Genomic DNA, 22,463 nt, shown 5'->3' with positions numbered 1-22,463 from the left:
AATTAATTGGAGCTGCAGCGTCGAGCTCCAATGCAGCGCGGTACTTGAGCTGCACGCCGCGCTTGGCGCTTCTGACTCCCTCCGCCGATCGTCTCCCCGCCTTCACATGATTCGTCGTCGCCCAGCATGATCCAACCGCAGCCGCAGTCGAGCAGCCTAGCAGTCTAGTCACTGATGCGAACCATCACCTGACCCGGTCACACATCTCCTACGCTTCCATTGCCCATACCCATCCTCGTACTTTCTTTGTTCCTTCCTGTCGCCGGCATCCTCGCCTCCATCGCATGAAGGCCTCCTCGACGAGCGTCGCACGCTGGTGACGTAGCGATCAGCCCGACCACGACACGAGCACGATAACCACCATGGCCGATTCGCGTCGCGAGGATGATGAGGCCCAGCAGCACGAGAGTGACTTCGGGGCGTCGGAGAATACACCACTGCTGCCCGGAGGTCAAACAGAAAGCACCGAACAGAGCCGACCGCAAAACGACTCCTCCGCCTCATCGCTATTACGAGGCATCCAAGGCAGCAAAGGCGGCCGCAAGAAGAAGAAGCTACGGTGGCCGAGCCTGATCGCCTTGCTGATACTATGCATTGTCGCTGCATTGATCATCATCTTCGCCTTCGTGGCACCGACAGCAGTTCAGCAATATGCTGCCGAGGCTATCGTATTCGAGCCCACGAGCCTATCCATCGACTCCTTCACCGCGACAGGAGTGCGTGCAAGAGTGCAGGGAAACTTCAAGCTTGATTCGACAAGAGTCAAGCAAGCCTCAGTGCGAAGGCTCGGGAAGCTATGCACATACATCGCCGAGGAGGTTGAGACAGGAGAGGGCAACATGGCCGTCTCGCTGCCCGAATACGGAAACGTGCTTCTGGGCGTGGCACATCTGCCCCCAATCAAGGCTTATATTCGTGATCAGCACATCACCGGTATCGACTTCTTGACTGATCTCGAGCCGGGTGATGTCGACGGAATCAGAGCCATTGCCAACGACTGGATCGATGGCCGGTTAGGATCATTACGCGTCATGGGGAGAGCTCAGGTCCCGTTGAAGAGCGGGCTAATCAGCCTTGGCCAACAATTCGTCCAACAAGAGATGACTTTCAGTGGCGACGAGATTCCTTCGATACCCGCATACGACATTAAGAAGTTGAACTTCAGGGAAGTGGATATCCCTACCGGCAAGGGAATGGCCGCAGATGTGTCGATCAAGGTACAGAATGACTTCCCAATCGACTTCACTGTGCCTCCGCTTGGCTTCGGTATCCTCGTAGACAACTGCGAAAAGAGCGATCCATATATCATGCTCGCAGATGCCATTACCGAGCAGATCCACATTCAGCCGAAGAAGAATGTCGTGGCCAATGCAACTGGAACTGTACGTGAGCTGCCTTCTGTCTTGACACAAGACTGCCCAGGCACGTCCATGTCACCACTCGACATGTTCCTCGGACGCTACATACATGGCAAGACTGCCACTGTCTATGTGCGCGGCTCTGATTCGCCCTCGCTCGACATGCCGGGCTGGATCACAGATCTGATGCGAGACATCACAGTGCCTGTGCCTGTGCCAGGCCGCACTTTTGGTCATTTGATCAAGAACTTTTCCTTGACAGACACACACTTCAGCTTGCCTGATCCATGGGCGGAGCCGGGCACTCCAGCCAGCAATCCACGCATCAGCGCCAATGTCCTCGCGACCATCTCTCTGCCGGAAGAGATGAATTTCAGCATAGACGTGAACAAGGTCCGCGCCGACGCAGACGTGTTCTACAAAAAGAAGAAACTCGGCCGCCTCGACCTCAGCAAATGGCAAGACGCCAACAGCAATCGCATTGATGCCCGCGATGACGAAGGCCCGACTCTTCTGGTACAGAGTGCTGTGAAAGATGCTCCGCTTGAAATTCAAGACGAGGACGTCTTCACAGATGTTATCCAAGCTCTTATGTTTGGCACGAAGACGGTGGTCATGACCATCAAAGCCGAAGTTGATGTCGGCGTTGACACGGCGTTGGGAGATTTTGCAATTCGGAAGATACCCGCGGAAGGCTCAGTTCCCATCAAGCGTAGGTCTTAACCTCGCCATATATTGCACACTGTGTACAGCATCATGATGCTACGACTGTACGTTTTCTAGAAGAGTAGATAGGCTAAGTATGCTATAGCTATCTCGCGACCTCAACCTCCTCCCGATGGCCATGATCCGCCAAAACATGGCGGGCAAGATCTCATAGGAGGTCTTAACCCCAAAATTACTGATCTCAACATCGTCAATACGACAAGATCGTCACTGACTATCGTTGCTGGCGCCAATGTCACTAACCCTACCAATTATACTGCGAGCATTCCGTATATCGACATTCACATCATCAAGAATGGCTCACTGCTAGGGCACGCCACGGCAAGAAACCTGTCAATCACGACCGGCCTCAACGCAGGTCTCTCAGTTGAAGCTGTGTACGCCCCACTCGACATCAGCGGCCCCGAAGCAAGAGCTGTAGGCCGTGAGCTCATTTCCCAATATATTTCCGGCTGGAACACGACCATCACATTACAAATGCACGAAAAGTCCATTCCCGCGAACCCCAAACTGAGCCGAGCGCTCTCACGCTTTCCAATCGAAGTGCAAGCTCCCAAACTCGGCGACGTCGCGCCTCCAGACGACGGCGATGATGACGGAGACAATGATCCAGAGGAACCTCCCGACGACCCATGGAACCCTGACGGCGACGACGAAGACAACGGCGACAGCAAGAAACGCAAATCTTCCTCCGGCCCACATTTCATCCGCGACGCCACAATGCATCTCCTCTCCTCTTCCGCTACGTTCCTCCTCTTGTCACCTCTCCAACATTCCACTCTCGTCATCACAGATCTTAACGCTACAGCTTTCTATAATGATGACCCAGCTTCGAATCCGGATTCTTTGGGAGATCCGGTAGGGAATATTGTGTATGATGTTCCGATTGCTATTCCGCCTGTTAAGGAGACGCCCGATGGAGAGGGTTATTTGACGCCGAAGTTGCCAGTTGAGTGGCGGTTGGGCAGTGTGGGGTATGGTGCTGTGAGGAAGGCGTTGGGTGGGGAGTTGAAGTTGGCGGCGAGGGCGGATGTGGGGGTTAGACTTGGGAGGTGGAGGGAAGACTTGTGGTATATGGGACAGGGGCTGGGGGTGAAAATTAGGTTGTGAGGTGGGAGTAAAGGGGTGGAGGACAGGACCGTTATGAAATCGTGGCGACGGGTATGTTGATGAAAGTTGTAAGAGAATGGCTTGGATACTTTGTATGGCGTAGCGGCGCACAACTGTGTGAGAGAGGAGTTTTGAGACATGATAGATCCTGTGTACTAGGCATATATAAAAGCCTGTGAGAATATAATGAGATGATCAATGAGCAACAGACCATGGCATCAAGCTTCATCTAAAGTACTCCAGCCTGAGCTGCGGTTCTGCGCATCCGACGCAGGGAGAATCCACGAAATCGTACATCTTGCAGGTCTCGGGTACGGCCAAACATTGACACGACACGACAGTTCAATCACTTATGGAAATGTATCTCAGCAATTAGACGCAAAATCCTCAGAGCCGATGCTCAGATTCTGCAACACGAGTGAGATGGTCTTGGCAGACCTTGGGGGTTGCTTTAGGCTACGAAATTTGAACTCGTGACTGTGGTGAATGCGATGTCGCCGAGCCTTCGAATGAGCCAGATGGGTCCCTTTCGACAGAAGGAAGAACGCTACCCTGAGCAGGTATTGCTGGGGGATGAGGGAAGGAGTTGCTAGGCCAAAAAGGCCGTTGATCGTGTGCAGTACGATGAGTATCGCTGAAAGCAGGTCGAAGCAGACGAGGGCATGCAGCGGTTCTTCACGGCAATCGTACCATTCTGTACGACAGCACAAGCCGACATTGCGTACTGTTGTTGCGTGGAAAGACGATGTCGGAGATGAGAAAGAAGCGCGTATGAGACGAGAATTTCATCACGATCTTTTCGCGCCAAGCCTCGCTTACAAAGCGCGCTAGCGAAGGCAGGCGTCGCGTGCTGCACGCGTTCAACGCGCTCCCATGTTTGTGGCAGGCGCGACGGACCTCCGCTATATCTTCTCCCACTTTGTCGTCTCGTTCTTCTTGCACGAACACCATCCTCCCACCACTCTTCTTCCCCCTCCTCAAGCATCACATACCCTGCTTGAGAGGCTCAAACTCCATAGCCAACCACTTTACGCCTTCTTGGTTGGACGCTTCTTTCGAGATATCCCCGTCACACTCGAGGCCAGACCTCGTTGCCGTTGACGACCATGTTCGTCTACAAGCGCGGTATGTGTACCACATTTCCACCTGCATGGAGCGGGGGTATGGAGGGCAGACAGCAGGCCTCTTCGCCACGACCCACGAACAAAGCCCGCCATCAGGCTCGAGGAACACCTAACTGACGCGGTTTTCAGATGGCCGCAAAGAGCGTGTTCAATTCGACAAGATCACAGCTCGTGTGTCGAGGCTCTGTTACGGTCTCGACCCGGAGCATGTTGACTCCACAGCCATCACCATGAAGGTGATCAATGGCGTGTATCAGGGTGTCACCACCATCCAGCTTGACGACTTGGTACGTGACGCGTTTCCACCTCCACCACTGCATGGCTAATGAAGACCTTCAGGCGGCCGAGACAGCGGCATACATGACCACCACACACCCAGACTACGCCATCCTCGCCGCACGTATCGCCGTCTCCAACCTCCACAAGCAGACGAAAAAGCAGTTCTCTGCTGTGGTCTCGGACCTGTACCACTATGTCAACCCAAAGAACAAAAAGGCATCGCCTATGATCTCAGACTACACATACAAGGTCGTGATGGAACACGCAGACGAGTTGAACTCTGCCATTGTCTATGACAGAGATTTCAACTACCAATACTTTGGTTTCAAGACGCTGGAACGCTCATACTTGCTCCGCATTGATGGCAAAGTTGCCGAGAGACCACAGCACATGATCATGCGTGTGGCTGTTGGAATCCACGGCGACGATATCGAGGCCGCCATTGAGACCTACAACTACATGTCGAACAAATACTTCACACACGCTTCGCCTACACTGTTCAGCGCTGGTACGCCGAATGCACAGTTGGCTTCATGCTTCTTGATCGACATGAAGGATGACAGCATTGAGGGTATCTACGACACACTGAAGACTTGCGCCATGATCTCGAAGAATGCTGGTGGTATTGGCCTGAACTGCCACAAGATCCGTGCTACTGGATCATACATTGCAGGCACAAACGGCACATCCAATGGTCTCATCCCGATGTTGCGCGTCTACAATAACACTGCCCGCTATGTCGACCAAGGTGGCAACAAGCGTCCTGGCGCGTTCGCCATCTACCTAGAGCCATGGCACGCAGATGTCATCTCCTTCATGGATCTCCGCAAGAACCACGGAAAGGAGGAAGTGCGTGCACGTGATCTATTCTTCGCTCTTTGGATCCCAGATCTGTTCATGAAGCGTGTCGAAGCCAACGCAGAATGGACACTCATGTGCCCCAACGAGTGCCCTGGTCTCGCTGATGTGTACGGTGACGAGTTCGAGGAGCTGTACACCCGCTACGAGAGAGAAGGTCGTGGACGTGAGACTGTCCGCGCTCAAAAGGTCTGGTATGCTATCTTGGAAGCCCAGACTGAGACTGGTGGACCTTTCATGCTCTACAAGGATGCTGCCAACCGCAAGAGCAACCAGAAGAACCTCGGAACGATCAAGAGTTCCAACTTGTGCACTGAGATCATTGAGTACACCGCACCAGACGAGGTCGCCGTGTGCAACCTTGCATCTCTTGCTCTGCCAACCTACGTCGATCTTGAGAACGAGCGTTTCGACTTTGAGAAGCTCCACGAGGTTGTGCAAGTCGTCACCAAGAACTTGAACAAGATCATCGAAGTCAACCACTACCCAGTGCCTGAGGCGAAGAAGAGCAACATGCGCCACAGACCAATCGGTCTCGGTGTCAGCGGTCTTGCTGATGCTTTCCTGGCTCTACGCATGCCTTTTGAGTCTCCAGAGGCCCGTCACCTGAACGTCCAGATCTTCGAGACCATCTACCACGCTGCGCTCACCGCATCGTGCGACCTTGCTAGCAAGCTTGGTCCCTACGAGACGTACGAGGGCTCTCCGGTTTCAAAGGGCGAACTTCAGTACGAGATGTGGGGCGTCACACCTTCAGACCTCTGGGACTGGGACGCGCTCAAGGCCAAGATCGCTCAGCACGGTGTCCGCAACTCCCTTCTGGTTGCACCAATGCCTACTGCCTCCACATCGCAGATCATGGGCTTCAACGAGTGCTTCGAGCCATACACTAGCAACATCTACTCTCGTCGTGTGCTTGCCGGAGAATTTCAAGTCGTCAACCCATGGTTGCTGAAGGATCTCGTCGACCGTGGATTGTGGTCTGAGAACATGAAGAACCGCATCATCGCCGACGGCGGTTCCGTGCAACGCATTCCGAACATTCCGGACGACCTCAAGGCGTTGTACAAGACTGTCTGGGAAATCAGTCAGCGCAACATTGTTCAAATGGCCGCGGACCGCGGTGCCTTCATCGATCAATCTCAAAGCTTGAACATCCACTTGAAGGAGCCCACCATGGGCAAGATCACCAGCATGCACTTTACTGGCTGGAAGCTTGGCCTCAAGACCGGCATGTACTACCTCCGTACACAAGCCGCGTCTGCTCCGATTCAGTTCACTGTTGACCAGGAGATGCTCAAGGTCGCAGACACGAACATCTCCCGCACTGGTGGTGCCAAGAAGCGTATCGGAACTGGTGCGTATAATGCAGTCAGTTCGCCGAAGCCTGCGGTGCCAAAGCCAATGTACGAGAACACGGAGCCACAGAAGTCGCCCATCGCGCCTGAAGACGTTGTCACACCTGCTGCAACACCTCCACCAGAGAGCGAGCGACCTCAACCTAAGAAGAGAACTTTCGGTCGCACATCTTCTGCTGTTGTCAACCCACCTTTCCCTGCCGATCTCGACGATGGAGACAGCCCAGAGACGCTCGCTACAGATGGTCTCGATGCTGTGCCCAAGCAAGAGCAGCTTCCCGAGCCAGCAGTCAAGACTGCTGGTCAAGAGGAGGAGAAGAAGGATCCTCGTGAGGGCGACATCTATGCCGAGGCCGTGCTGGCTTGCAGCATAGAAAACCCGGAAGCATGCCTCATGTGCAGTGGTTAGATGGTGATGATTGTGGATGTTACGACTTTTGTTGCATTGTTTGTTCATGGGATGGCGCATGATGGAATGACTGATGGACTCTGAATATGGATTGTTTGGGTGTTGTTTGTGATCGCTGCCGCTAATCGTTGGCATGCTGTGCTGCTACTGTATCAAGATATACAATAAATCATGTTTACTGCAAACCCTCTTCCAACTTTTCGAAGCTCTCGTTTGCTGATCTTCCATCTTTGCAGCTGCGCAGTCGAGGGAGACACAGAACTTGCTTAAAGCACCTTCTCTTAGCAAAAAGACTTTTCGACGCCTCAGCCATCTATCCCTTTCCCACCTCATGGACGATGCCCTTCGATGAAGCATCGTCCTTCATTCCCTCCATCTGCGTACCACCTGCCTTCTGTTGCTCCCGCTCTTCAACCTCCATCTGGCTTTTCAAATACTCCTGAATCGCCAAGATATCCTCCTTCGACCTCTCCTGTGCATCGTTCTCACACATCCTCACCAAAACATTTCCCACTTCCCTCTCTACCTGCGCCACCACAAAACTCGTCCCTTGACTGACAGGTGGGAGAATTTTCATGATCTCTAGAAATCCTAGAACTTGCGACAAGCATATCTGGCTTTCGAGGCGTTTTTGACGATCGCTGAGGGCGCGGAGCTTTTCGCCTTCGTGGAGGGGGAAGGTGTTTAGGAGGTGGAGGGCTTGGTGGGTGTTGGGGTGGTAGAGAGTTTGCAGGGGAGTGAGGATTTGGGCACCGAAAGTGTCGGGGTTTAGAAGGAGGCGGGCGTGGATGGAGCGGACGAGTTTGGTTGTTGTGAGGGTTGTGAGGAGGGGGTGGAGGGCGTGGATTGGCGAGGGGTTGCTGGTAGGCAAGGGTGGTGGTGGGATTGTGGGTGGAGGGTATGGAGCTGAGACGGAGGTGAAAGGTTTTGGTGGTAAATGAGAGAGGCTCATGGGGACGAAGGTATTGTGCGTGGGTTCTGGTTTTGGTTGTTGGTTCTGAGAACGTTCGACTGGCAGTGGAGGTGGTACTGCTCGGAAAAACGATGACTGTTCGTATGTTTGATGATGCCGGAGAGGATGGTTCGTGAGGTCGAATGGCTTTGCTGTATCCTTGTTCTCTTGGTTTCCTGTCATGGATCTTCTTCTTCGTGGTTTGTGTGTTGGTGTGTCCGTCTGCTGGACGGGATTGCTCTCGTTCAGTCTCAATGCACTCAGATTGGGCTCTTCGGTCATGGAGTCGCCGGCCTCCCTGTCGTCATCACTGGACGGTGTCAAGATCTTTGGACTTGACTTTAGGAAGGCTATGGCCCCTTCGCTGAGTTGTTGGTTACCCATCGAATGCAACAATGATCGATTGTTGCACCTAAAACTGAGACGTGCTGCTTTGATGTCAGTCAGAGGAGCGTAAGACAGATGTCTCAATCACTGTTATATGTAGCAATGCTTGTCACAAGGAATGCTCAACGGTCAAAGAAACATGTCATTCAAGTTAGTGTTAACAATATTTGTGAATGTGGAATCAGCAAACAAGACTCCCTTCGAGCTTTCTTCGATGTTCGCTGCATACTGTTACATGGCGACGAGCCGCTCAGAATCGCATTGTTTCGATTCAAACTCTAGACTACAGCGCACATTAACTCCACTTCGGCATCGCTAGACCAGCTAGTGACACACCAACCCATGTCCTTGCATCGAACACATCCATAGGTTTTTCATTACTCCTGATCAAAGTTGTACGATTCTCTCTTGCGTTTCAGTCCCACAGCTTCCCTGTCATCTTCCGCCATCTCTCTGGTGGCCCTAGCCAACTGGTCCTTCTCACCATCTGCTCGCTTCCTGTCTCGTGTTCGTTGTCTGATGGGACTGGCGGACTTCAAGCGTCGATTGGCTTTATCGATTCTGTGGGACTTCTTTGAATGGAACGGTGCTCTCTTTTTCTTGGACAATTGTGCCTCTTCAGGGTCCTCTTCAGCGGACAGGTTGTCGTGTTGTTGCTTCTTTGTCGACGAGCTTTCGTTAGGTGAGTCCGTGCGCGATGACTTCCTGTCGGACGATTCCTCGGACAATGATCTTGTGCGAGATGGCTCCTCGTTACTTGAAGCGTTGCTCATGGTTTCCTGTTCGATTGCATCGACAGGTTGTTCGATTGTCGGCGAATTTTCACAGCTGGGAAAAGCTTGAAATGCTGCTGCTTGTCTGATCAAGCGCGAAGGATCGCCTTTGCTTGGAATCAAGTCAGACATGGTAGTGCGGAGATGGCTTGAGTCTAGTGCTTGCTAGAATGGCGGTTTAGATTTTGCGAGTGAAAAATTTTGGGATTGTTGAAGTGAATGTTGTGTTTTGCTGTGAGGCCTGCCTGGGAGAAGAATTGTGAGAAATCGGGGAGCGAAAGGGACTGATATACACTCAGCTCTGACACACGCGTTACCTGTTCTCGATCATGGAAAGATCACGTTGTCGCCTGAGACCTGCCTCAGACTAGCATCAACACATGGCCATGCCGAAACAATCCTCGCGTTGGAGAAGGTTTGTGATTTTGCCGGCTCCTAGAGTCGCATTCGTGGTTGGAGTGGCTTTCCCTAGCCGCTCAAATGTCGCACTCGATGCCGCAGTGTCGCTCTCGGCTCCTGAAGCTGTCTCAGAAGCAAATGTGTATGTCTCGCCTTTGGTAGGACTATTATGACTCGCGCTATTTTTGTCCGAGACTGTTTTCTTTCTACATTACATGCAGAGTTCGAACCGGCACATTCGAGGATGATGCAGCTGAGTTCTACTTCCCAGTGCAGCGCCTCACATGTGTCCAACGACCAATCCGGAATCTGCAATGAATCAGCAAACGTCAGTGCTCAAATGGATATCCAGAAGCTCACCAATATGTATAGCCTGACCTGTCCAGCTCGTGTTCTTGGCAACATCAACGAAAGCCTGCGCACAATCGTCCAGCTTCGTCTCCTGCTTGAGCGCCGACGCGTCCGTCAATGCCTTAATCCTTTCATCTCCATATTTGTTCCCCCAGTCGGTCAACAAAAGTCCTGGTAGAACAGCGTTTATCCTGACTTTGCCGCCGCTCTTCGGCCCTTGTGTGTTGGCCATACACTTCATCATGTGTATCTGCGCGGCCTTGGTGACACTGTACGGCATGCTGCTTCCGCTGAGAGATTTCCCGGCAACGCTCGAAGTCATGATGAACACTCCTCCATCTGGGTTCTTCTGGAAGATGGGCATTGCCTCTCTCAGGAGAGCAAGATTGCCTTTGACGTTAGTATTCCAGCATTTGTCCCATTCTTCGTAGGACATTGATTCCAGATCATCGAACTTTGAGAACCTCGTCCAGCCGGCATTGCCAATGATGATGTCGAGACCTCCGAATGCTTTCACGGTTTCCTGGACGCATTTCTTGATATCCTCGACGACGCCGCCGTCTCCTTGGATGACCAGAGTCTTGACATTGTATTTCGATTCAATTTCCTTCGCGAGTTCCTGAGCTGGAGCTTCTTGACTGTGGTAATTGATCGTGACGTTGCTGCCCTCTGCCGCGAATTTCCGAGCGACTTCTGCACCAAGTCCTCTGTGTAGATGTTAGATTTGCTCATTTGTGATCTTCGTTATGTAGTGCATGCATGCCTCGAGCCTCCTGTAATCAACACGTTTCTGAGCTTCAATGAGTACGGCATTTTATTGTTGTCTGCTGTTATTAATCTGCGCCTCAGCAGCTAGAAGGCACTGTATATGCTAGGGTCAGTCAGCATGAAGTGAAGTAAGAGTGACCCCGCGTGGCACAAGCTTCGGCAATAACAACCTTGGCCGAGGATGCTTCGGAAACAACCTGGGAACATCACCTTGTGCTTCAACACTTGCCTAGATGCTTCACATGTCTTTAAGATGTAAAGAGCACCGCATGCTATGTCGAGATATTGATTGCAGTCGTAGCAATGGAATGGAAGATCTGGAATTCGCGTCAGGCGCAGAAGGCTGGAATGGCCAGACCCGGTAGGCATGACTGCGTCGCAGCCGATCAATACTTCAAGCAACAACACGCATAACGAAGACTCCCTGCTGTTCCTGGATGTCTCGAAGCAGCGGCACCTTAATCACGGTGATTGGACATCCCCAGAGGCCCGCACCCTATAAGAACGGAACGCGACCAGTCATGCCAAGCTCGATCAACAACACACGACCAGTGAAGAGCCAGGAGGCTGTAAACTCTGATATAAGTTTAACCTCAGGCTGCACTCAGCCTCGCAGATCCTATCCACACATACCATATTGGGAAGTACGATGTGTGAAGAGCTGAAGATCGTCCTGTTCATCTTGTTTAACAGATCCTGCCTTGGCAGTGGTATATTTTGAAACGCGGTGTCGGTTCTCAGCTGTTGTAAGAAGTTGTCTACACTCTGCAATCGACATCAATTATCATTTCTGAGCTGTGTTTTTCAATATGTCTGCCAAAATAATCTCCGCTTCCATCTTGTCTCTGCTCGCAGCCGGTGCAGCAGCTCAATCTGCCTCTGCATCTTTCGCAGCGACCAACTGCCAAGTTCAAGATGGTTCGCTTGTCTGTACAGCAGCCGGCGACCAGTATCGCGTGACCGACGACGTCGACCTTTCCAATCCACCGACGAGCTATTCGGTTTGCGAAGCCCTCTCGGAGACTACAATGTAAGAGCACTCCGTTCGAGCAAAAGGTATACCACAATGTATCTGATGAAAGATGAACAGAGAATGCGTCGGAGTCGACCAAAACGGGACACCAACTTCAAACGTACAACTCGAAGCTGTTGGCGCAAGCGGCAGTGGAGGCTCAAACAGTGAGAGCGCCATGCCAACAATGACCGAGAGCGCATCTGAGAGCATGACCACAGGTGGCGGAGGGTCTGCCGAGACAACAGCGATGGAGAGCGGTGCTTCGACGACTGGAACTTCGCCGTCTGAGACAATGAGTGGAGGAGCGAGCCAGAGCTCCGCTCCAGCTGCGGATGGCAACTCGGGTGTTGCGCTTTCTGCAGATTCGGCTTGGGCGTTGTTGGCTATGCTGGGCGCTGCTGCGATGGTTTAGATTTGGTGACACAGGAGGGGCGCAAAAGAGCAAGTGTCTCAGAAGGCAAGAGCGCGCAGACGTAGAAAACAATGTGTACAAAAAGAGCTCATATCAGGGTTGCGTAATCATACTTTGTTGATTGAAGAATATGTCACCGACCTGTCAACGAAGAATATCGTCAATGGCGAAGTCGTAAGCCTCTATAAGTCCAAAGTCCACACCGCAACATCGGCATTCTAATAGATTGACGGGGCTGCCCGTGCGCCTTGCTGCCGGTATCATGGCCGGCGCTGTGCATCTTGTTGTCGCTGCTGCTGTCTTTGCATGCGAACCTGTGCCTTTGCTGCCTCGGCGACAAGCTGATCTTGAATTCTCTGATAGTACTCGCGTGTAGGCTGTTGACCTGGACCAAGCTGCATTTCAATTGGTGTTGGGGCGAGCGATTCTGCTTGTGGCGGGAGCGTGCTGTCTGAAACAGTTGATTCTGCATCGCCCGACTAATCAAATGTAAAATCATCGAGCTCCCCCATGTCCATATTTAAGCCTGCAAAGATATCGTCATCCTGGTTGGTCATTGCATTGTTCTGTGCATTATTCTGTGCGTCGCCTACGCCCATGCCGAAATCTGCAAGGAACTGATTGTTTTGATCCAGGTTCATCGCATCGCCGTCGACAGTCAATTTAGCCAGCTCGTCAGCAGATGCGTTGTTGAGATTTGTCAAATCAATTGGCTGATCCATGCCTGACATTTCGGCATTCGAAGCCATGGCAGAAGCATTGGTGGCCATTGTCGCATCCACGTTGGAAGCGCTTGTGTTGTTGTCTAACGCGAGGCCTAGGTCTTGCATCATCTGATCGGTGCTTTGATCTTGCATGGGCATGGGCATGGCTATCGCTGGCATCTGCGCCGCAAACGACATTTGAGCTTGAACTCGTCGGCCGAGTCGTACCAGAGTCTCGGCGTAAGATTTTGCGAGGTCTAGAATGGCTTGAGCATCACCACTAGCGATACGTACGCGTGACCGCAATTGGCCCGTAGGTGAAGTCCAGTGAGTAGCCTGTTGCGCTCCCATTGGTACCGGTGCAGGCGCACAAATCAGAGATGTGCAAACGTCGAGAGCGATAGGAACGTTATTGTACTCAGTCTTGTTGACCTCTGCGATAATAGCATCCAACAATGTCTGGCTATCGAGCAACTGACAAGCTATTGCGAATGTCCTGTGCGTGTAATGCGGTGGCGGATTCGGTGGGCTTGTGGAAGTGGACGACCAAGCGATGAGTTCTCGGATTGCTTGTTGCACGCGGCCTTGTAGGCCCTTCTCGTCTTGCTGCCATTGATCTAGCTCGCTTTGGCGAGAGTGCAGCGAGCGTTGCTGGTTGAGATGGGGTTTCAGAAGCTCCAGTAGCTCATTTGCTTTCTTGTTCGGCTGCTTGCGGCAATATTCCTCAAGCGAGCAGTATAGCGGCGTTGCGACCATGGCGAGGACTGCGCGATGCATAGCTTGTGTCTCCGGCGCATTACTTGATGGATTCAACAATTTTTCGAGGACTTGTATGAGGACGTCGGCGTCATTGTGATCTTCCCAAGAGTGCTTGGCCAGCCACCCAAGGCCCATCACCAGGGATGGCAGCAGGAACGGCTCGAGGAGCAATTCCAATCCAGACTTGAATGTGTTCATCGACAAGACCTGGGAGCGACAGGCCAGGATGCTCTGCTCAAACAGTGTAGGAACGAGGGTGTAGAATGATTGAGGCGAGCACTGCCGCATGACCTCGTCACCGATGCCACTCGTATCTCCATGTTCATCTACGGCAAAGAGGCCTTCGATCCACTGGGTCAGCTGCGATGCTTGCTCCGACTGAAGCTCGCCGGGTGGTTTGCTGACAGTCATATCTTCTAGTAGCCTAGCAATGAAGCTGTCGCCCAGAATACCGATGTCGGCGAAGGACAGGTCATAACGATAGATGACGGCGAGCGTGAAGAGCAATATAGAAGCAAACTCTTCGTAGGCCGGGGTGAACTCGCTTTGGTCTTGATCGTGCGTCCAGTCGTTGAGAAGATTGCAGAGCGGCAGCAGTAGCATACCAGGCTGCGTGTATTGCATGACAAAGTCCATGTACGGTATCCTCCTGATCAGCTTGTCACACACTGACTTGAGGGACATTGTGTCTTTGCTCATGCACATATTGTTGACCGTCTCTACGACACATCCTGCGATTGCTCCAACATTGCCTTGCATACCGGCCAGCTCTTCGATGTGCTCAGCGAGCTTGCTGACATTGTTTGCGCACTGCGCTACCAGACTGTCTTTGTTGAGCTTGATGACCCTCGGTAGTGCCACTGATTCTTGCAGGATCAAGGCTACCGTCTGCTCGTTCACAAGTCCGTGCAACACGCAGGCTTGCAAAAATTCCAGTCTCGTGGTCTTCAGACTATCCCGAACATCTGTCGCGCCAGCAGAGATTGGAGGTAGAGGGTCCATAGAGATCATCCCACCCGGCATGAGCGCCATTTGTATGCAAGCATCTGCAGAGATCGCTGGCTGCATGTTATTCGCCAGAATCGCGATCAAGACTGGCAGTTTGTTGCAAATGAAGGAACGGACCACCTTTGCATTCTGGCGAGGTTCTTTCGTCAGCATGAAATTTGTAAGGACGTCGAATGCCGCAACAAGTAGATCCACGACAATGGACTGAGGGTTGTCAGAGGAACGGCCTTGTATGTACGTGAGTATCGTCATGTCGTCCGTCAGAGGTCGAGCAGCGAGTGCAGCGTTGAGCCACACAAAGATGCCAGCACGAGATCGCACCACGGGAAGCTCCTCGACTTGCGCTAGGATCTGCTCATCGGAGAACTTGTACTTCCCGTCGGCATCCATTTCCAAGTACGGTGGGACGTTAAGCAAAGCTCGTAGCCGCCCAGCCAGTTGTGAGTTCATCCACTGAAGCACATTCACGTCGTAATTCTGCATCTCATTGACAACTGTCGCCCGGCGTTCTTTCCACCATCGGTATTGTGTGACCTTTCGCATTCCTTTGTTTCCGAGTGTAGCCAAGGTGAGTTGTGCGAGAGCCTCATAGATGCCATTCAGTTGCGCATCCATGGTCTGCAGCCCGGAAAGTTGTTTGCCGACAACATCTTCACCAACCACTTTCAGCCATCGGTAGATGATGAACACCAGATCCTGTAGCGCGACGGCGGATGAAGGTAGATCGCTTGTGATGTGAAACTGCGTAATAATCATGAAAATTCTCTCCTCGCAAGTCGGCATGCTGAATTTCGTATTGGGCGAGGTCTTGGAACGGACGTAACTCGAAGACTTGAGGAGCGCGGAAAGCAGGTCACTCGCGGTGAAGTAGTCGTTCTTGAGCAAAAATTCGGCGTACTTGAACACAAGCACATCATCAGGGTTGCCGTTCGCAGCCCGAAATCCGAGCAAAGTGGTCGCAATGTCGCCAGACCGGGTTCGATATCGCATCTGAAGTTCTCTGAAAGCCTTCGCAAGCTCCTCAGGTCGGTAGCGCTTGAGAATGGCCTTTTTGAACAGCGTCTGCCACGTCTGAGCGGCGACGCTCTTGGGCGGCTCCATGTCGAGGTAACGTGGCATCTTATCGCGCTTCAGAGATGCGGCTTCTTGTTGTGTCGCTAATCTCGAGTTCTAGTTGTTTTTGTGGTCATCCCCGTGATGTCGTGTGGTGATGATGTGGTGGCTCATGATCAAAGGGCGAGAGAAGTTGGAGGTCGCGATTCGTGATTGAAGCAACGACCGCGATCAGCCTAACCGCATTTGGACAAGAGCGGACTTGGCTCCGCTGGCTACGGTATGGAGCACGTCGCCTGTCTCCAACTCGCTTCACTTCCACAGCACCAACACATCGCGACCGCCATCGAACGACAATTCTTTTGCGACTTGCACATACGGCTCTTGGAATATGGCACAATTCTTGGTCTTCCGCGTCTGTGAATGAGAAATAAGCCACAGATTTGGGGCTCGGGCTATATTTGACCGGAATCAACGGCAAAAGCAGCACGATGCAAGGAACATGTATAACACTTGGAGCATGTCCAGGATTTTACGAACGTGCCATCAATTCTGCCGCGTGTATGAATTCGGTCAGGCTCTTCGTGCAATGAGCCCGTCGGAGGCAGGCTTTGTCCCAACAACACAGAGAAGTGTGTAAGTCGTCTCATGACCTTGGGCACGGGCAGTCATGCCAGTAAGCCCGTACACATGTCACATAGGCATGAGCGACCTGAGCCTGATGAGAGTCTTGGTTGTTAGTACAGATGGACTACGGTTCGGAGAAAGTCACAATGTCGAGCTCGTGAACATTGACAACACCAGTCACGGAAACCGGTCTCGTCCAAGGCAATGATCAACGGTATGCCCATAACACGTGTCTCGCCACCTGACTGTGTCGTTGCATATCTGTCACGCTGCGTTGAAACGAAGTCAAAAGTCCTGAGCCATTCGCGTCTCGCTTACGGTGGTCGACAGGAAGCTAGCAATGCACAAATTTGGTCGACGGCGATGTATAGGCTCGACGCCATCCCGCTAGCGTGGCCAATGCAGCATGATAAACCACGCTGACGATGTGTCATTGTTGTGATAAGCAAGTGGGAAAAGAGGCAGGAGCGAATATGCATGCTTACGGCCGATCACCAGGCGATTTGGACGATCTCTTGGCAGAAGATCTGCAACTCATGCTTCACAGTAACATTTCGAGTAGGTGCACGGATGGGCTTTGACAAGGGGTATCTTGCTGCGTTCAACGTGAGCCGCACGCCCTGGATCAAACAATGCCATCAGCATACCTCAAGAGCCAACACGCACTCATGGAGTCGAGCTGCGGCACGAAGACTACTAACACCATGGAGAACGACACGAACGTAAAAGCAGAGGAAACAGCTTCCAAGAACACCAGTATCATGACCTCGTCAGAAGAAGCGGACCACACAAGTCAGAATTCCGAGATTGAATATCCCAAAACCTCGAAACTTGTTCTCATACTTTGCCTTTGCGCCCTTTCCATATTCCTCGTGGCTCTGGACAACACGATCCTCTCAACAGCGGTCCCTCGAATCACTTCCGAGTTCTCCAGCCTCGAAGATGTGGCCTGGTACGGCAGCGGCTTCTTTATCACCATGGCTGCATTCCAATCTTTGTGGGGCAAAGCCTACAAGTACTTCGGGATCAAAAGTGTCTTCTTGACAGCCCTGTTCGTATTCGGCATTGTCGGCAGCGCCATATGTGCAGCTGCTCCAAGCTCCGTTGTGCTCATCCTGGGGCGCGCCATTGCTGGTTTCGGTGGAGCTGGCATCAATTCTGGAACCTATCTCATCGTGGCACTTGTTGCTCCGCCAGCGAAGATGCCAGCTCTTCAAGGCGTCATCTCTGCGAGCTTCACGATAGCGAGTGTGGTTGGGCCGCTTTTAGGAGGAATATTTACCGAACAGGTGTCGTGGCGCTGGTAAGCTGTTCAGCAGCCGTATTCCAGAGCAAAGAGCTAACAGAAGGCAGGTGCTTTTGGATCAATCTCCCTATCGCTGGCGCAGTAATGGGTTTCGTGGCCATCTTCTTCGCAACTCCAGCCCACGCCAAACCGCCTGCGGCACCCTGGAAGGAGAAGCTCCTGCAGATGGACTTCTCAGGCGTGATCCTAACGCTGGGTGGTGTCATCTGCATTCTGCTTGCACTTCAATATGGTGGTGTCGAGAGACCATGGTCGTCATCCGAGGTCATTGGCCTCTTGGTGGGAGCCGCAGCAATTTTTGCAGTGTTCGCTGTTGTCGAAGTACGTCTGCGAGAGCGGGCTGCGCTCAGCATCCGACTTCTCCGCACCAAGACGATCGGCTTCGTTTGTCTGCATCAAATCACTCTGAGCAGCTGCTTCTTTGTTCTCTTGTACGAGTTGCCAATCTACTTCCAGGCAGTCGACGGCGTCAATGCAGAACAATCAGGGATTCGAACAATCCCGTTCATCGTCAGCAGCTGTGCTTCGGCAATTGTTGCTGGAGTTTACATGTCTGCAACGAAAGAATTTCAACCACTTCTCATTGTCGGAAACACGATGGCGACTGTCGGAAACGGGCTACTCTTCACGTTGGGTAGCAACAGTCCCGCAGGACACTGGATAGGATACCAAATTCTCGCCGGCTTTGGTCTGGGTCTAGGCGTTCAGACAGCGATCGTTGTGTGCCAGAGCGTTGTTGCGATAGCGGACCTGGCCACTGTAACGGCGACCATCCTGTTCCTACAGCTGCTGGCGGGCTCAATTTGGCTGGCTGTAGCGCAGGCACTACTGAATAATCGGCTGATGCAGAGATTGACGGAGAGCTTTGGGGCTGCGCGGGCTCAGAACATTTTTGCCGCTGGTGCCGCAGAGCTGAGAACTATCTTGTCTGGGGAGGAACTTGAGACGACTGTCGATGCTTACATGTTCGGGCTGAGGGATGCATATATCCTATGCATTGCTCTCTCCGGCTTTGCTACTGTTGTTGTCATCTTCATGACTATAGTGCATAGAAGGAAGTTGGGAAGAGATGTCAGGGATCAAGAAGCTGGGACAGATGAGAAGAGCAATACTTCGTAGCTCTTAGTCTGTAGCATGGCATAGATCTCTCATGAATCATGACTCATGAATCACGGCTCATCTTTGGTACCTCCTCGCTCGTATCGTTCTTTGCTATCGAGGATAGCTTAGTACCGGGACTGGGAGTTGTCAAGTTCGAATCCTATTTAGTGACAGCTTCCATTTTTAAAAATGGATCTACTTTTGACATAGACTACGGAGATCTAATCAAGACAGCCCTTTACAACCATTCGCACACCCTTCGTGTCTTTCTTTGGCATCGGTACAACGATATCAAGAGCGAAGTCCACATCATCACGAGTTGTTTGAAACAGTTCCAAATCGAAGCGTCGGAAGAGAGTGGCTAGAGCAACATAAAGCTCCATGTACGCCAAATTGAGGCCAATGCAAGCTCTCGAGCCACGGCTGAACGAAACCAGGTAATTCGACAATGCTCTAGTTCCGTCTGGGCCCTTGGGGTTGTTGAGCCATCTTTCCGGACTGAATGACTGTGGATAGGGGAAGACTTTCTCGTTGGAATGCATGTGGTAGGAATCCATACCGACAGTGACCCCAGGTGGGATGACATGTCCGTGGAAATTCCATGGCTGCAGGCGATTGACTCTGGGAATGCGTTGGACTTGACCATATGACAGTCGAAGACCTAAGAGGAAGCAAATGTCAATACGATCACTGGGTGATGAATGTGAACACTGAAAGGCTACTTACTTTCCGAAATCACGCCTGAAAGATAAGGCAGCTTCTCCAACTCATCCCAATGTAAAATGTCTTTAGGGTCTGGTATAGCGGTCTTAAGTTCAGCTTGGAGATTGGCGAGCACTGCTGGATCGTTGAGAATGTAGAAGGTGGCGACGGTAAGTGTCCATTTTGTGGTTTCCATGCCGGCACCGTTCACACTGATCGCTTCATCTGTGAGACGCTCGAGCGAAAGATCCGATTTGGGTAGTCGAGAGTCGATGATGTCGTGGAATAGAGTCGGTGTGGTGGAGACTTTAGTGTCTGTGCCGCTCAGAATTCCTCGAACCTGAGCACGAATACTCTGCGTGTAATGTAAGCTCTAAAAGAAAGCGGTTGTTTCGTTTGATGAAAATTACCTCTCTGAAGTCCAAGATGGGCTTGAAGGGGGGCAAGAGAGCACCAAGCACTTTGTCGGGAAAAGTACTCATGGTATCGTTGATGAACTTGAAATGTGCATTCCAATGAGCCCCCCAAGTAAGGTTTTGCAAGCCTTCTGAGAGAGGCGACCTGAAGTCAGGCATGGCAGAACAGTTGATTGGTCGACCGAAAGCCAGAGTTGAAACAGCATCCATTGTCAACGCTGACCAGAGGTCACCAGCATTGATGATCCTACCAGTTCCAGCGTACTCGTTGGCCAGACGTCCAGAAATCTGCTCCGTGATTTCGGACAGTTTGTCATGAAGACTTCGAATGCGTTGCTTTGAGAAGAAAGGATTCAGAGCTGCTCGGCGCTCACGATGTTGCTCGGCATAGGTCGTGCTGAATGTTGCATCCGGAATTCCAAAGCGATATTTAAACTTCAGAGATTTGTCCATTGGTCTGCTCAACGTGCTTGCACAGTAAACTTCACTGTAGAACTCTGGATCGTCGAGGTGAAGCTCTGTGGGGGTGATTCGAACCACAGGTCCGTACTTCTCGTGAAGCGATTTGATGTGTCGTGTAAAGGCACCTCCTTCTCCGCCATTTGCGAAAAGGTCGTAGTAGACTTCATACCAGTCCGATGCCGCTGCAAGTTTTGGGCCGGGAAATTTTGCCAGAGGACTAAGGAATAATCTGTAAATAACGAGTGCCAAACAGTAGATGGTGTAACAAGTGATGGTGATGGCAGCCAAATTCCTCATGCTGGGTAAGACCCATCGTCCTTCGACCAATGGAGCACTGTCAACAACACTGTAGTTGATTGCACCCATGTCTGCTATCTGATGAGTTCCTCAATCGAGTTGATAGTGCAGCAAGCACAATGGAATGATGCCTTATCATACGAATGCGTGCTCAACATTCGGTGTTGGTATACTGCCAAGGCGGTAGACGCATTCCCAAACCGCAATCAAGCAGCCACCGTCAGGCACAGGATGCTTTCTGACGGCGTGGCTTAAGCATGCATAACGCAGATAAGCTTGCAGCCGGTGAGCGAGTAGGCGGAAGGGTCCAGCACGTGGGAATGATGTCGATCCGCGCGGCAGCTCGCATAGCCGAATCGGGAAGGAGCAAGTGAAGTGGTATGTTAGGATCGGCATCTCGAACTGTTTCAAAGCTGTGTAAGCAAAGTAACGCATCTGCCTGAGGCCAATCGATCAGCTTGTACGCTCCCCAACGATGGTTTGTAATCGGACATGATGACGCTCCCGAATGATGGTTTGTAATCGGACACGATGAGGAACCTCATATTATTTGAGTGAATCTCAGTGGCACACTCTCAAAGCCTGTAACACACTTACTGTCGCTTTGATCAACATGGCTGGCTCTCCAACTGTTGTCTTCGTTACCGGTGCTGGACGAGGTGAGGCAAATATTGGTCAACGTATCTTGAACTTCGGCTGACACAGCGTGAGGCATCGGCAAAGCAATCACCCAGGCATATCTGCTTCGCCCTAATCACGTCGTCGTCGGCAGTGTTAGGGATGCGGCAAGCCAAAAGTACGATGAGCTCAGGAAAACGCCAGCCGCTGCAGGTTCCCGCCTCGTGCTTGTCAGTCTTGAGAATGCATCCCTCACAGATCCGCAAAGAGCTGTAGAGGAGGTTGTAAAAGCTGGAGTCTCGCATTGCGATATTGTGATCGCCAACGCAGGCATCTCCCCAACCCCAACTGGGCCCGATACAGTGGACATCAAAGACGTGATTGACTGTCTGAATGTCAATGCCGTATCCCCCGTGCTACTATACCAGGCTATCAAGCCGCTACTGCAGAAGTCGACAGCTCCGAAGTGGCTGACGGTGTCGAGTGCAGCCGGATCCATAGATCGACTGGAGGCTCATGGTGCTTCTATTGTTACCGCTTATGGCATGTCCAAGGCAGCAGTGGACTTCCTCACAGTGTAGGCCAAGTAAAGCCGATCCTTCAAGATTAAGAGTTGCCACTAACGCATGCTGGCTTGCAGTGCCATACATGCCTCAAACCCAACCTGGATCGCATTCGCAATTCATCCTGGGTATGTTTTGTGAACATTCGCTCGCCGGAGATGAACCGCACAATTGACTCACATAGCCTTGTGCAAACTGATATGGGGAACATGGGTGCAAAAATGATGGGTATGGTAAGTTGGGTGCTGCGGGAACCAGGCTGAGACACCAGACGGAGGCGCTCAAGGTTCAGTTGGTCGCTAGCCATGCTGACTTCGTCCAGGAAAAGGCACCGAACACCTTGGAAGAGAGCTCCAGCAAGACTATCGATTGGGTATGTGGCCAAGAGGTCCAGCAAAAAGCCTCAACTGACAATTGTGTAGCTTGATAACGCCACGAGAGAGGCTACCTCGGGAAAGCTGTGGAACGTTATTGATGGTACGGAGATTCCTTGGTAGGCAGGTGCGGAACGTCGCTGCGACGAATTGTGGCAGCGCAAAAGAATGCCCTATGTGCAACATTGAGGGAT

At 52.0% G+C, this 22,463-nt stretch overlaps 10 protein-coding genes across 10 annotated transcripts; 5 read left to right on the top strand and 5 right to left on the bottom strand.

The window, feature by feature from the left end:
- Positions 1 to 362: 362 nt before the first annotated feature.
- CKM354_000743500 (uncharacterized protein) lies at positions 363 to 3,194 on the top strand (the record flags this gene model as incomplete). The annotated part of the gene is made up of 2 exons (XM_044802783.1): positions 363 to 2,070; positions 2,170 to 3,194. 2 exons carry the CDS (start codon positions 363 to 365, stop codon positions 3,192 to 3,194), a joined length of 2,733 nt encoding a protein of 910 aa, XP_044658718.1.
- A 1,106-nt stretch (positions 3,195 to 4,300) lies between these two features.
- CKM354_000743400 (uncharacterized protein) lies at positions 4,301 to 7,222 on the top strand (the record flags this gene model as incomplete). The annotated part of the gene is made up of 3 exons (XM_044802782.1): positions 4,301 to 4,319; positions 4,448 to 4,605; positions 4,658 to 7,222. 3 exons carry the CDS (start codon positions 4,301 to 4,303, stop codon positions 7,220 to 7,222), a joined length of 2,742 nt encoding a protein of 913 aa, XP_044658717.1.
- A 313-nt stretch (positions 7,223 to 7,535) lies between these two features.
- On the bottom strand, positions 7,536 to 8,558 carry CKM354_000743300 (uncharacterized protein; the record flags this gene model as incomplete). The annotated part of the gene is made up of 1 exon (XM_044802781.1): positions 7,536 to 8,558. One exon carries the CDS (start codon positions 8,556 to 8,558, stop codon positions 7,536 to 7,538), a length of 1,023 nt encoding a protein of 340 aa, XP_044658716.1.
- Positions 8,559 to 8,938: 380 nt separating this feature from the next.
- On the bottom strand, positions 8,939 to 9,466 carry CKM354_000743200 (uncharacterized protein; the record flags this gene model as incomplete). Its single annotated transcript, XM_044802780.1, has 1 exon — positions 8,939 to 9,466. One exon carries the CDS (start codon positions 9,464 to 9,466, stop codon positions 8,939 to 8,941), a length of 528 nt encoding a protein of 175 aa, XP_044658715.1.
- Positions 9,467 to 10,013: 547 nt separating this feature from the next.
- On the bottom strand, positions 10,014 to 10,897 carry CKM354_000743100 (uncharacterized protein; the record flags this gene model as incomplete). Its single annotated transcript, XM_044802779.1, has 3 exons — positions 10,014 to 10,042; positions 10,094 to 10,791; positions 10,848 to 10,897. 3 exons carry the CDS (start codon positions 10,895 to 10,897, stop codon positions 10,014 to 10,016), a joined length of 777 nt encoding a protein of 258 aa, XP_044658714.1.
- Positions 10,898 to 11,661: 764 nt separating this feature from the next.
- CKM354_000743000 (uncharacterized protein) lies at positions 11,662 to 12,279 on the top strand (the record flags this gene model as incomplete). Its single annotated transcript, XM_044802778.1, has 2 exons — positions 11,662 to 11,882; positions 11,943 to 12,279. 2 exons carry the CDS (start codon positions 11,662 to 11,664, stop codon positions 12,277 to 12,279), a joined length of 558 nt encoding a protein of 185 aa, XP_044658713.1.
- Positions 12,280 to 12,758: 479 nt separating this feature from the next.
- CKM354_000742900 (uncharacterized protein) lies at positions 12,759 to 15,869 on the bottom strand (the record flags this gene model as incomplete). The annotated part of the gene is made up of 1 exon (XM_044802777.1): positions 12,759 to 15,869. One exon carries the CDS (start codon positions 15,867 to 15,869, stop codon positions 12,759 to 12,761), a length of 3,111 nt encoding a protein of 1,036 aa, XP_044658712.1.
- Positions 15,870 to 17,062: 1,193 nt separating this feature from the next.
- Positions 17,063 to 18,855, top strand: CKM354_000742800 (uncharacterized protein; the record flags this gene model as incomplete). The annotated part of the gene is made up of 2 exons (XM_044802776.1): positions 17,063 to 17,733; positions 17,784 to 18,855. 2 exons carry the CDS (start codon positions 17,063 to 17,065, stop codon positions 18,853 to 18,855), a joined length of 1,743 nt encoding a protein of 580 aa, XP_044658711.1.
- A 203-nt stretch (positions 18,856 to 19,058) lies between these two features.
- CKM354_000742700 (uncharacterized protein) lies at positions 19,059 to 20,783 on the bottom strand (the record flags this gene model as incomplete). Its single annotated transcript, XM_044802775.1, has 3 exons — positions 19,059 to 19,498; positions 19,564 to 19,894; positions 19,950 to 20,783. The coding sequence occupies 3 exons, from the start codon at positions 20,781 to 20,783 to the stop codon at positions 19,059 to 19,061; spliced, it is 1,605 nt and encodes a 534-aa protein (XP_044658710.1).
- A 544-nt stretch (positions 20,784 to 21,327) lies between these two features.
- CKM354_000742600 (uncharacterized protein) lies at positions 21,328 to 22,392 on the top strand (the record flags this gene model as incomplete). Its single annotated transcript, XM_044802774.1, has 6 exons — positions 21,328 to 21,373; positions 21,426 to 21,909; positions 21,973 to 22,023; positions 22,080 to 22,128; positions 22,218 to 22,268; positions 22,318 to 22,392. The coding sequence occupies 6 exons, from the start codon at positions 21,328 to 21,330 to the stop codon at positions 22,390 to 22,392; spliced, it is 756 nt and encodes a 251-aa protein (XP_044658709.1).
- Between the last annotated feature and the right edge of the window lie 71 nt (positions 22,393 to 22,463).

This window comes from Cercospora kikuchii (genome assembly GCF_019650295.1).
Source record: "Cercospora kikuchii DNA, contig_00004, whole genome shotgun sequence".
NCBI classification, from domain to species: domain Eukaryota; kingdom Fungi; phylum Ascomycota; class Dothideomycetes; order Mycosphaerellales; family Mycosphaerellaceae; genus Cercospora; species Cercospora kikuchii.
The sequence above is the reverse complement of the archived record's forward strand: the minus strand, read 5'-3'. Positions and strand labels throughout refer to the sequence as shown.